The following is a 13,287-nucleotide window of genomic DNA, read 5'->3' as shown; positions in this document are numbered from 1 at the left end:
ATTAGATATTACATGCTTCTAAGTGAGGAGAGAGTAAAGTCATTTCTGCAGTGCTCTCTGTATGGAATCAGCTGACACTACAATTTAGGATGTCAGGCTATCCTTATGGTATTGCTGATTTGATTATGGTTAGAGGCTGTTGTGTCTCTTGTGTACATGGTTACAATTGACATTGATTGGTATAAAAGCCGTTCATGGAGCTTATTAAATCCAGCCGTAGAATTGGAATGTTCCTCTGAACATTTAGTGTCCATATAAACTATAAATTATCCTTATTTTGAAATCTAACCTTCTCCAGCATGAGTAAAGACCTCAGATTTCAAAGGTATCTGTGGTTCCACAAAGAGTCCCTGAATATGCTTTCAGCCTCTCTGTCACCTTCTAAAAGCCCTGCTCTAAATATATCTTACTTGGTTTTTGGTTTAAAGGTGAACTCAAGCAAGTCTATTATTGAAAATCTGGTACCTGGGGCCCAGTACCAGGTTGTGATGTACCTAAGAAAAGGACCTTTGATTGGACCACCTTCAGATCCTGTGACATTTGCTATTGGTAAGTTTCCAACACAAGAGTAATAACTCTTAAATACAACAGTCATTAATATTGTATTAATACAGTATTAACATTAATAACAGTATTTTGGGCCTCCCCTGGTGGCGCAGCGGTTGAGCGCTGGGCTGCAAAGCTGCCCGCAGCCTCTGCAGCGCTGGTTTGATCCCCGGCCACAGGCGAGGGTCCCACATGGCGTGACAAACCTCTGCTGTCTCTCCCGCTGCTCCCCTCAGCAGTGTATTTTGTTGGTCTGCCTGTTCTGTTCCCCACTCTGGCTCTGGTGAATTCTCTCACCCTCCCGCACTTCTGACTGTACCCAGTGCTTATATAAATAAATAAATAAATCTTTTTTAAAAAAAACCAAAACAGTATTTTATCAGTGAGCTGTTAGGAGGGGTTCAAGGTCAAGTCATTATCATTATAAGTGGGGGACCCATACTTATCCAATATTTTACCTTTAGAGTAATAAATGACTATAACTGTACAACTGGAGTACATCCTAAGCATTTCTTACTCAGGATGAAGAAGAAACAAATAGGCGAACATGTTTCATTTTCAATAATAGTGCCAGAGGGGTAAGACCTTTGTTGTTAGTAGAAATTTTAAGCCATTGCTAAGATACTAAACATTCCTTCTGGCTCTTTTTTTTTTTTTTTCCCACCCCCTCCCTTTCTTCTTAGTTCCAACTGGAATAAAGGATTTAATGCTCTACCCCTTGGGCCCTACAGCAGTGGTTTTGAGCTGGACCAGACCTTACTTAGGAGTGTTCAGAAAATATGTGGTTGAAATGTTTTATTTCAACCCTACCACCATGGCGTCAGAGTGGACAACCTACTACGAAATTGCTGCGACGGTTTCCTTAACAGCCTCAGTGGTAAGTGTCTTAATCAGCTCTTAGAGCCTCAAACTCTCCTGTAGAAACATGTGACTTTTTATACCCAACGTGTCAGAAAGTGAGCCATAGATGAGGTTTTTTCATAAATATGTACAGGCAGCTTCCTACTTTCAAGGTTTTTTTTTTTTTTTTTTTTTTTTAGTTTTTGCTTTTAAGGTGGTGGTTGTTTTCAAGGAGGAAGAGAAAAATAATTGTGTGAAACTAGCTTTTACCCCTAATTGAGCTGATTTGTTAATCCACAGTTTTAGTAGCGCTGTCAAGGGTTGATTACCTCTGTCTGCCCTGAGGGGGAAAGCAGAGGACAGAGCCTTCAGTAGTTCCATGCTTTGTTGCCACTGCTTAATTCTAATGACAGCAGTTCTTGACATCTGCAGATCAGTTAAATAACCCTAATGAAAAGTCAACAAAAGATACTTTTCAGGAGAGCAGATAAACCTTGTTCTTTCTAACCGTGGAGTCATTTTTAAAGTGCAACTTAGGGCCTCCCCTGGTGGCGCAGGTGGTTGAAAACAGCGCTGTGAATCTGTCCACAGCCTCTGCAGCACAGGTTTGATCCCGGCCGGCTGGCAAGGGTCCCACATGGCATGGAAGACCTCTCCTGTTTCGTCCGCTGCTCCCTTCAGCAGTGTATTTCGTCAGTCTGCCTGTTCTGTTCCCTGCTCTGTCTCTGGTGAATCCTCTCACCCTCCCGCGAATCTGGCCTGTACCTCAGCTCTTGTGTAAATAAATAAATAAATAAATAAATATCTTAAAAAAAAAAAAAGAGTAAAGTGCAACTTAGTACACTTAGCACTGGTAGTCACCCTCTTCCCAGGGAATCAACCTGTTAGTGTAACCCACCAGACACATGCTTGTGGACCAACTTGGGAGAAATGGGGGGGGGTGTCCCTGTAGCACTGTTTCACTTGTGCAAATAGCAGGAAACAGCAAAAGGAAGCCAATATCAGATGTATTTGAGTCTCTACCATCAAGTCACTTTTCAAAGGTGTATTTTCATTTATCATTTGATTTATAGCACACTGCATTCCTCAAAGAATTTTTTGATTGAAAATTTGGGAAATACAAACTGGAATATAAAGAAAGGAATATAAAATTTTTTGATCATGACCAAATAGGAGTAGCTCTTTTTATAATATGATCCCTTTACCTCACCTTAGCCTTTTGTCTTCTTGCCTTTTATAGAGAATTGCTAATCTGTTGCCTGCCTGGTACTACAACTTTCGCGTTACCATGGTGACCTGGGGAGACCCAGAATTGAGCTGCTGTGACAGTTCCACCATCAGCTTCATAACAGGTGAGTGACATGTGTGGGGGAAGTGGTTCCGTGAGCAGAGAGCACTATTTTGAGGAAGTTCTGGAGGGACCCATCTCCAAAAAGGGCTAGTCATTCACCTGTCACCGAGCATCAGTTTCAAGGAAGATAAAATGCATGATTCTGAAAATTCATTACTTTTTGAGAGGATGATCTTTTAAAATTAAAATATTTTAATTCTGAGTTGCTGGCCTTGATCTATGCATGACTGATTTGGAATGGATTTGAATGGAGATGTGGCAGGTAGAGGCCTGAACTGTACATGACACTCAACTGATTTTGGCCATGAGTTGATGACATTTTCTAGAGTGTCTCCATTTCCCTGTTAAGTAAACCATTCTTAAAGTCACAGGCTGAATCCAGTATGGTTCACTGCAGACATTAAAGTGGACTTTGGTTATATTCAACCAAAATGAAAATGCATATACTGTGCTAAAATGAAAAATGATGTAAGAATTATATAAAATATTTTATATATATATATATATGAAATCCCAAAAGGGGAAAAAAAAAAGTGGACTTTGGATACAGGCAGACCTGGGTTTGAATCATGGGCCTTGGCACATGTGACCTTGAGCAAGTGAACTTTTCTAAACCTCAATTTTTTCATGTGTAACATGGTTTACTGCTCAATTAAATAAGCTACTTAGCAAAATAAATGGCACAAAGTTTAGTTAAAATACTGGGTAATGTTAGCTCCTCAGTCTGGCATTATGTTCTTCCTCATCAGAAGGTAGAGATAGCGAAGGCGATCAGAGGTAGCAATGAAAAGGGGAAATCCAGCCTTGTTGTTAGAAATAAGATATTTCAAGAATTTTTGTTTGGACTACAACACTGTATACTGAGAATTATACTGAGAAAAGAAAAGAACAAAATAGTTTTTAAGGATTTATTTATATATTTATACAAGAACTGGGGTGCAGGCCAGATGTGAGGGATGGTGAGAGGATTCACCAGAGACAAAGCGGGGAACAGAACAGGCAGACCGACAAAATACACTGCTGAGGGGAGCAACTGGCAGGACAGGAGAGGTCTGCCACGCCGTGTGGGACCCTCGCTAGCTGGCCGGGATCAAACAGGCGCTGCAGAGGCTGTGGACAGCTTCACAGTGCTGTGCTCAAAAGTCTGTGACACCAGGGGAGGCCCCCAACCCAAAATAGTTTTTTTTTAAAGATTTCTTTATTTATTTATACAAGCACAGGGTACAGTCAGAAGTGCGGGAGAGTGAGAGGATTCACCAGAGCAGGGAACAGAACAGGCAGACTGACAAAGTACACTGCTGAGGGGAGCAGCGGGCGGCAGGAGAGGTATGTCACACCATGTGGGACCCTCTCCGGCGGCAGGGGATTGAACCAGTGCTACAGAGGCTGTGGGCATCTTTGCAGCCCAGCACTCAACCACGGCGCCCCCAGGGAAGGCCCCAAAATAGTTTTTAGATGAAGAACAACGTGGGCAAAATATTTTCCTGACTGGACTTCTAGATTTACTCTGTTGAAATCAATTAAAAAAATATGGAACGAAATGAACCAGAGGTGATAAAATCTTACACAATCTACTTACATAGTTCATCACTTGTTATTTACTTGCTAATGTCCAGAACTCCCTTTGTTCCAGATGTTGTTAATAATCTGAGAAGAGAAAAGTGAAAGAAAACCCCAAAAGGAGAAAATAGCAATAACTTAACATGTGCTATATTAGGCCTTTGACTGTTTTCGTTATTGCATACTTTATAATGAAACTTCACTATTACAGAAATTCATGAAATTTAACTTACCGAGATTAAGGATAGTCTTTCCTTCTCAGATACAACAGCTGTTTGGGAAAACCCAGCCTTTTGCATCTTCACCCTGATTGAGCAGTCCTGGGTCTGCTCATTTCTAGCTGTAGAACTTGGAGCAGAATCCCTCAGTAAACCTGGACTTCTGTGTCCTCATGCGTACCACTCTTCAAAATACTGCCTAACATCTGGCTGAAGAGCAAATCTCGGGTGTTACAATTCATGTAGTTAGGCCTAAACCTCACCCTCACAGAGCCTCAGTGGGGCTCAGAAGGACTGCAACACCAAATAGAAATAGGGTCTAAACCCCATTCCAGTGGTTTAGGTTTGCTTTTCAAAGCTGGGAGCTCACTGGGGTTGATGAAGATGGTGATGTAACTGGGTGATGTAACTGCTTAGGGAGACATAACAAATCTGTATACACAGATGATTCTAATAAGTGAGCTGCTCACCTGGGGGAGCTGTGTGTTGTCAGCAGCAGATTGGGCTTTGGGCATTTCTTATCTTTTGCTGGGATAGACTAGTAAGTCATGCGGACACTGCCGTATTGACACAAATGATCTCCTCACATCTATAAATGGGCATAATAGTACCTCACAGGATAGTGTGAGAATTAAATGACATAATGCAAGTCACTGTTAAAATATATATGCTAGCTGACTCTTATTTCTATACTTATTTTCAGCACTAGTTGAAATTTTGGATCTTTTTTTTTTTTTTTTGCCAGTGTTATTTTAAAGCAAATAAGAATCTCATGCTTTGCTTCCCTGTGATTTCAGTTGTCACCCAAATTGCCAAAATATTTGAATAAGGTGTGATTTATTAGAATCTTTTTTTGCAAGTGAAGTTCATGGTAATTATGCTAGCATACCAAATAATGTTTAGAAAACAAATAGTGACATCTTGTGGCCTTTGAGCAATATGCTTGATTTTAAATCAACATCAACAGCCATAGTGTATAAAAATCTGAACACCGGGCCTCCCCGGTGGCGCAGCGGTTGAGCGCTGGGTTGCGAAGCTGCGCGCGGCCTCTGCGGCGCCGGTTCGATCCCCGGCTGCTCCCCGGCCACCGGAGGAGGGTCCCACATGGCGCGCAGACCTCTCCTGCCGCCCGCTGCTCCCCTCAGCAGTGTACTTCGGTCCTTCTGCCTGCTCTGCTCCCCGCTCTGGCTCTGGTGAATTCTCTCGCCCTCCCGCGCTTCTGACTGTACCCAGTGCATGTATAAACAAACAAAACAAACAAAGAAACCAGCAAACAAATAAATAAAGCATGCCTCTATAAAAAAAAAAAAAAAAAAAAAAAAAAAAAAAAATCTGAACACCTCGTACCGGTGAGGGGGGAGATACATACTTCTGGGTTTGCAATTTTACATGTGTTTCTTGTCCTCACTAGAATTAGAACATGAAAAAATACCCTTTGAAGAAATACCCATGTAGATGCTTGTGTATATTGAAGTGCATAGAAATATGTTAAGAGGCTATAAAGAAACCAGCATTATCCTTTATTAGGATATTATAAAATATGATGTGGGTTCATATTACTTGCTAGACACATTACTGATATTCCAATATTTTATTAAACATAGAAATACTGCTCTTATTTCACATGAAGCAATGTTTTTATTGTCTGTTATAAATATCATCAGTGAATAATTGCTTTTGTTCTGAATGTTTGTTATGAAAATGAGTAGAATTTTATTTTTTTTTTAAATATTTATTTATATAAGAACCAAGGTACAGGCAAGATGTGTGGGAGGGTAAGAGGATTCACCAGAGACAGAGTGCGGAACAGAACAGGCAGACTAACTGAAATACACTGCTGAGGGGAGCGGGAGGCGAGACAGGAGAGGTCTGCCGCACCATGTGGGTTGCTCCACGGCCAGCGGGGATCGAACCAGCACTGCAGAGGCTGCAGATAGCTTCATAACGCTATGCTCAACTGCCTGCACCACCAGGGAGGCCCAAAATGAGTAGCATTTTGAAGAAAATAATTCTTCATGAGTTGTAGATGTACTCTTCCAAATGTTTTACTTGGCTTTTTGCTGTACCTTGAAATGGAACTCATGCCTGTCTTCAAACCAATACGCACATGTGATTTAAATACAACAGTCTTTGCTTTGAAAATCTTCAGAATTATCAGCTACTTAATTAAAATGTGCTTTCAGGGGATACATATTATAAAACTTAGGATGAACTCTCCTCCCCACTGTTTGCTTCTTACTTCGCCTGCCCTTGTAGCCTTAATTCAGCAATCACATTTCTAGGGTTCCTTTTGTTTTGTATGACTTTACATTATTGAAATCAGCCAGAATTTCTTTCTCCTTCTCCCTTATTTTGCTTAGCATAATCCCCTCCAGTTCCATCCATATTGTTGCAAATGGCAAGATTTCATTTTTTATATATAGCTGAGTAGTATTCCATTGTGTATACATACCACAGTTTCTTTATCTGCTCAGCTGCCATTTGGACCCTTAGGTTGTTTCCACAATTTGGCTGTTGTAAGTAGTGCTACACTCAACATTGGAGTGCATATACCCGTTCCATTTAGAGTTGTTGTATCCTTCCACTCGACTTAGATACCTAGGAGTGGAATTGCTGGATCATATGGTAGATCTATTTTTAATATTTTGAGGCACTTCCATACTGTTTTCCACAGAGGCTGGACCAGTCTACATTCTCAGCAAAGTACAAGGTTCCTTTCTCTCCACATCTTCACCTACCCTTGTTTCAGGTCTGTTTGATGTGGGCCATTTTCACAGGTGTGAGGTAGCATCTCACTGTGGTTTTGATTTGCACTTCCCTGAGAAGTGACAATGAATATTTTCTCATGTGGCCACTGGCCATCTGTATATCTTTGGAGAAGTGGCTATCATTTTTTGATTGGGTTGTTTTGTCCAATTGTATCAAGTTCTTGATCTTGAGTATTAGCCCCTTGTCACATGTATGATATGTAAATATTTTTTTCCCACTCTGCAGGGTGTATTTTCATTTTAATGATACTTTCTTTTACTCTACAGAAGCTTTGTAGCTTGATGTAGATACATTTGCTTACTTCATTTGTGTTTCTTTTGCCCTGTTGTGTCCCCAGTGGAGTGTTTACCTATGTTTTCTTTGGTATATTTTATGGCTTCATGTTTTCCATCCAAAACTTAGTACAGTTTGAGTCAATTTTCGTATATGGTGTGAGAGAGTGGTCTGCTTTCATTCTTTCACATACATGTTCAGTTTTCCCAAACTTGTTGAAGAGACTTTTCTTTCTCCATAGTATGCTCTTAGCTCCTTTGTCATAAATCAACTATCCATTTAAGTCTGAGTTTTTTTCTGGTAAACGCCTACCTTCTAAAAGCACTGGGCTATATACCATCAGTGATACTGCCTTGTTACTTTACGAAGTAATGGTTATTTTTCCCTTTACTTGTTCATTCAGTTATCCTTTACGCCATAAATACCTTCACTGCAACATATTATAAAAAGATTTACAGAACCCAAAGTTTACAATACTGCTTGAAAAATGTCATCAATGCCTAATAAAATTAATATATTGATGTGTATTGATTGACAAGTATACCCAGGCCAGAACATTTTTGGGAACCTGATAAATGTAACACTGTATAAGAGACCTTGATAATTGTCAGGTTTAGGTGGTCTGCCTGTCTTGTCTCTTAGCTGTACAACACGAGGTCCCATGAATCAACGCCCCCCCCAGCCCCAGTATTACCAACTTTGAGCACATTACTGAGAATATTGGAGTTCCCAGGACCATCATATGGCGTGCCTTTTCATTCTCTAAATTAGCTCTACATGGTATTACATGCTCAGTGGATAAGCACGTTCAGAATTATTAGTCTGTTAAACTAATGTGTACCTCTTTCCTTCCTATAGCCCCAGTTGCTCCAGAAATCACTTCTGTGGAGTATTTCAACAGCCTGTTATATATCAGTTGGACCTACGGGGATGACACCACTGACCTCTCCCATTCTAGAATGTTGCACTGGATGGTTGTTGCTGAAGGAAAGCAGAAAATTAAAAAGAGTGTATGTTTTCTTGAATCCTAATATTATGCAATTGCCCATTAGTTTGCATGAACTATCGAAAATTATTAAGCAAACACTGAAACATTAAACAAATATTAGTATTGTTTTAGGCTTGAAGAATAGAGAGTGAACAAAAATTAAATTCTTCCTTTCATAAGGCTTACCTTTTAATCTTTAATAGTTGCAACTATTGATTTGTAGTTAAGGCTATGAGTTGACCTGTTTTTCAGGATGCCAAACAATTTCAAGAAAACTATAGGTAATATATATAGGTATATTCTCTATCTATCCCCAACATCTACATATTTGGGTACATTGGAAATATGATTTCTTTTGTCCTGGTTTATTAACCTTTTTACCATTATATCAGTTATGACCCTTAGGTCCTAATTAAACTAGTATAATAAAACTAAACTAGTATAATTAAACTAGTATAATAAAAATATAAACAAAAAAGATATCACCTCAAGGAAAATCAAAGCACATCTCCTCACACTAGCCCAGGACTTACAGGCCATCTCTTCTGTCAGGGACCATCCATGGGTCCAGGCTCTCTCTGTCTTATTGCTCCATCTATAACTATGCTAGTCTTTATCTGCACAGCTGAACCATCATCATCATCACAGCTGTGTTCCAGGAAGTGACGAAGAGGGAACATGCAAGCCCACCACTTACAGGGTGTGACTTCCACTTATAACCCATTAGTCATAATCATCACATGGTCAACTCTAGCTAGAGGGTGACTGGGAAATAGTCTTTCATTAAAAAGCCAGGTGTCTACAGACATGACTGGGTTTCTTCTGCTCTTCTAAATAGAGCTGAGCAGTGATCATATCAGTAGTTACCCAATGGCTGCCTTTTCTAAAATTTGTTGTGAATATGAAGAAAAATAACACGATCAGGGAATTAATTGCAATTTTTTCTAATGTGGACTGTGTATGTTGAGGATTACCTTGCACTTGCCTCAGTTGCAGAATTTATATCATTTTCAGAGGAATAACACATTCATAAGGTGCAGTCCAGTCTGGAGTGCAGCACAGAACTGAGAGCAGTGTCTGCTATAGTCCTCCAGTTACCTGGGTGGCATTCTAGTTCAAGGTATCAGAAACTTGAACTCTCAATTTAATAATCTTGCAGGTAACACGCAATGTCATGACTGCAATTCTCAGCCTGCCTCCCGGAGATATCTACAACCTCTCAGTAACTGCTTGCACTGAGAGAGGAAGCAATACTTCCACGCTCCAGCTGGTCAAGCTAGGTAAGACTAGGGTGGGGGTATGTGTGGGCAGGCAGTCATGTTGGAGACAGAATGCTTGCATCTCTTGGTTTAGTGTGGCCTTCTTGAATCAAAGAAACAACAGAGAAATGCTTACTCTCTTTTATATGCCAAAATGCACATTTTTATATTTCTTATAAGACATTTTATACTATCAGAAGAGTGTGTCATCCGGATATAAGTTTCTGTGAGTGAAATGTTCACTGCTGGGAATGCCCACCATTCACAGAAGGTTAGAGGAACCAAGAGGACTTAGGATTTTAGCAGTCAAAGGACCTTCGAGTTTATGTAGTGCCATATTTTTTACTCTATTAGGTATCATTCCCTTTCTATGTAAATGCTATGCAATGCCATCTTTAATACTTACATTGAAATTCATAGATGAAATGGTCCACATACTAATTTTTAAGTTGACATGTCCTCATTCTAATATAAAATCAAGATAACACAAAATTTTACACAATACTATGATTCTCTATATGTTCAGATATTGCTGTTCTAAAAGTCGTAATGAAATTACCTGGTGCTTACACATAATTAAAATACTAAGGTTAAATTTACAAGAAGGATCAGTAGTTCCTCTATGCAAATCATGTAAAAATAAGCAAAGAAATGAACAAATTCTATTGATTAATAATAGCTAGCAAGCATTGATATAAGCCGAACCTAGAATAAAATATAGGATGATAGTATTGGTACTAAGAGACCAGATGTATTTTCATATGATGAGAGAAAGAAGAAAATAACCTTAATTAAAGGTTACATGCAAGAAAAAAAATGTGGATAAAGAAAATACAATATTCTTGAAAAAGAGCTACAATGTACCGTGTAATGTAAAGTAAGTCTTTGTTGTGAAATACAACTAGAAAGTTACACTGTGTAAAACAAAACGCATTTTCTCCATTGACCAATTACCATATGTTGAGGTATACATTTAGTTTCTGGTACTTAAAGTGTCAGTCTCCTATCAGGTAGCCTAGTAAAGAAGTTGTGTGATCGTCTTGGGAGAAGTGTCGGCAAGAGTTCCATCCCGAAAATAAATGCTCTTCAACACACGAATGTCACAGCAAAGAGCTTATCTTTATATTTTGAAAGAAGTGTATAATATGGCGGTAAAAAATACCACCCAAATATGTAATGCATTACTGTTGAGATGTCTGCTAATTTATCCTCTGAGTCTATTCATAAGAGTTACAGATGACCACTTATTACATGTGTTCACATGTGCAACTGTAAGTACAGGATGATTCAGCTTAAATATCCTAGAAAGCATGGTTAACAGTGCCGTATTTTTAAAAAGACTTAGAATTCAAAATAAGCAAGTCACACTCATTCCTTAATTTACCCAATAGTTGCATTTCTCTAAATTTTGGTACATAGGCACTGAGTTATTATTGTATTTCATGTGTGCCATATCAAAACTAAAATCTTGCACCAAAACCCCTCAAAATTAAATTAACTGGAAATTCACGATGTATCAGAATTTTTTAGTATTTTTCAGTATTTTTAAACAGCATCAGTATTTTTAAACAGCATCAGCATTTTTAAGTAGCATCTTAATTTCAGTATTTTCAGTATTTTTAAATAGCATCTTAATTTCATCTAAGTATACTTGTTGACAACTCTCTTCTAAATTATCTTAATTTCTTGGAAGAAAATTCCAGTATTATTATAGGATAAAATAGTTACATTTCTATTTGTAGTGAATTTAGTCTGGTGTAACATTAGAAAGTTATGTGGGATGTAGCACATAGGGCAATTTTTCTGATTGGCTCTTTCTAGATCATTGCAGCATATCTAGCATTTCTGCTCCTTGCCTACATGAGTCCAGTTACCAGCCTCCCTTGTCACTGATTACTAAAAACAGTGCTGCAAGTTTCTGAGCGCCCTCAAGGGGGCGGTACTGCTATTGTTGAGAACCACAAGTAGAGTTTAATTTTTCACTCACTGTAGGTAATCTGCAGTTACTCCCTAATTACTCCATTATCTTGGATCTTGTCCTCTGTGAATATAAACATCAGTCCAAAATTTGTTTCCAAGTAATTAAAATTACCCATATTCCTATGCCTTCATTATTACAGTTAGGGTTAATTGTTCACGTCCTAGCTGCATTCTCCAACTCACTAGGTTTATGTGTCTCTTAAAGTGTAGACTCAGAAGTGGTCTCACCTATAGCATTCAGTGGGCCTATTCTGTGCCTCATTGTCATTTTTATGGGACACTGTGGATGTGTGATCAGGAGTTTGGGTCATGAACTGGTACAGTTATACCTACACAAACCTGTGGTCATTTCCAAATTTATCATGAGATTGTGAACCCCTGTATCTTTTGCTTGATAAACAGGACTACTTAAACCACTTTAGAAACTTCCTGTAAACTTTTCAGGAGGAGAAGAAGACAAGTTTCCATAGAAATGATCTCTGGTGAATTATAATTCTTAAAAGTCAATAGTTTTCCTTGTTGGTTTCTTAATATCAGGTGGAATAATGCCTTTATGCTATTTATCTCTGAAAATAGAATTTGAAGCAGAATATTAAACCTAGGATCTAAATTGATTGGGGTAACACTCAGTAAGCTAATTGGCCTAACATACCCAGTTAGTTGGGCTAACCTCCAACTAGTTAGGTTAGCTCCCAATTAGTTAGTTGGACTAACCCCCTAGGTAGTTGGGCTAAACCCCCAGTTCAATTTCTCTGTGACAGAGGCCTCTTTAGAGTGGCTCCATTTGCCGTCATGAAAGGCAGGATTTCTATCTATGGAAAGAAACCAGACTACTGATGAATTCAGCTTAAATTAATTCAAGATGGCGAGTGCAAGGGTAGAGAGCCCTCCAAACACTTCCCAAGAATTTCAACTATTACATTATCAGTGAACATCCTTGGAAGACATGTACCACCAGTGGTGCTGTTTGCAGGGCATTGAGCCAGTCTTCCCCTTATGAATTTTAGGTTGCCAGCATTTTCATGGCACTGTGGTGGTATGTGGTGACAGCTCTCCTTGGCAGTCAGTATAAATGCCTATCAAATCTGCCCTAAAACTTGTCATCTTTGGTCCGTATGTGACTGTGTCTTCAACCAGCAGCCAGTTCTATCTTCTGGTCAGGATGGAACTATCTAGAACTCTGGGTCAGCTTTAGGGGCATTTGATAAGTCTTCATTGTAGAATCAGATTTCCAGCCTGAAAAAAAATGAAACAGGAACAAGACATGTTGGACACTAAATAGCTCCACAGTAATGTAATACCCATTCATTCATGTAATGGATAAATGAATTATTTTTTATACTGAGAACCTTTTAAGGTCTTCTCAGATGCCAAACTAGTTGCAGTCATGAGCCCTCATTTTCTGTTCACATCGAGCCTGTGAGCTAGTGAGGGAAGAGGTGGTAAGGACTTTCAGAACATTGAAATAAGGTGTCGTGGTGCAGCATGATTATGCAGTAATTG

General features: G+C 39.1%; 1 protein-coding gene across 3 annotated transcripts in view; it reads left to right on the top strand.

The window, feature by feature from the left end:
• PTPRO (protein tyrosine phosphatase receptor type O) overlaps positions 1-13,287 on the top strand; it is a 227,838-nt gene that overhangs the window by 155,841 nt on the left and 58,710 nt on the right. For all 3 annotated transcript variants that reach the window (XM_054696421.1, XM_054696420.1, XM_054696422.1), the window contains 5 exons: positions 429-549; positions 1,230-1,423; positions 2,627-2,738; positions 8,416-8,567; positions 9,705-9,825. In XM_054696421.1, the coding sequence (XP_054552396.1) occupies positions 429-549; positions 1,230-1,423; positions 2,627-2,738; positions 8,416-8,567; positions 9,705-9,825 (700 nt within the window). The remainder of the gene's footprint in view (positions 1-428; positions 550-1,229; positions 1,424-2,626; positions 2,739-8,415; positions 8,568-9,704; positions 9,826-13,287) is intronic.

Source organism: Talpa occidentalis, unplaced genomic scaffold (genome assembly GCF_014898055.3).
Source record: "Talpa occidentalis isolate TD23 unplaced genomic scaffold, MPIMG_talOcc4v2.1 talOcc4.16, whole genome shotgun sequence".
NCBI classification, from domain to species: domain Eukaryota; kingdom Metazoa; phylum Chordata; class Mammalia; order Eulipotyphla; family Talpidae; genus Talpa; species Talpa occidentalis.
Note: the sequence above shows the minus strand (reverse complement) of the source record. Positions and strands in the feature narration are given on the sequence as shown.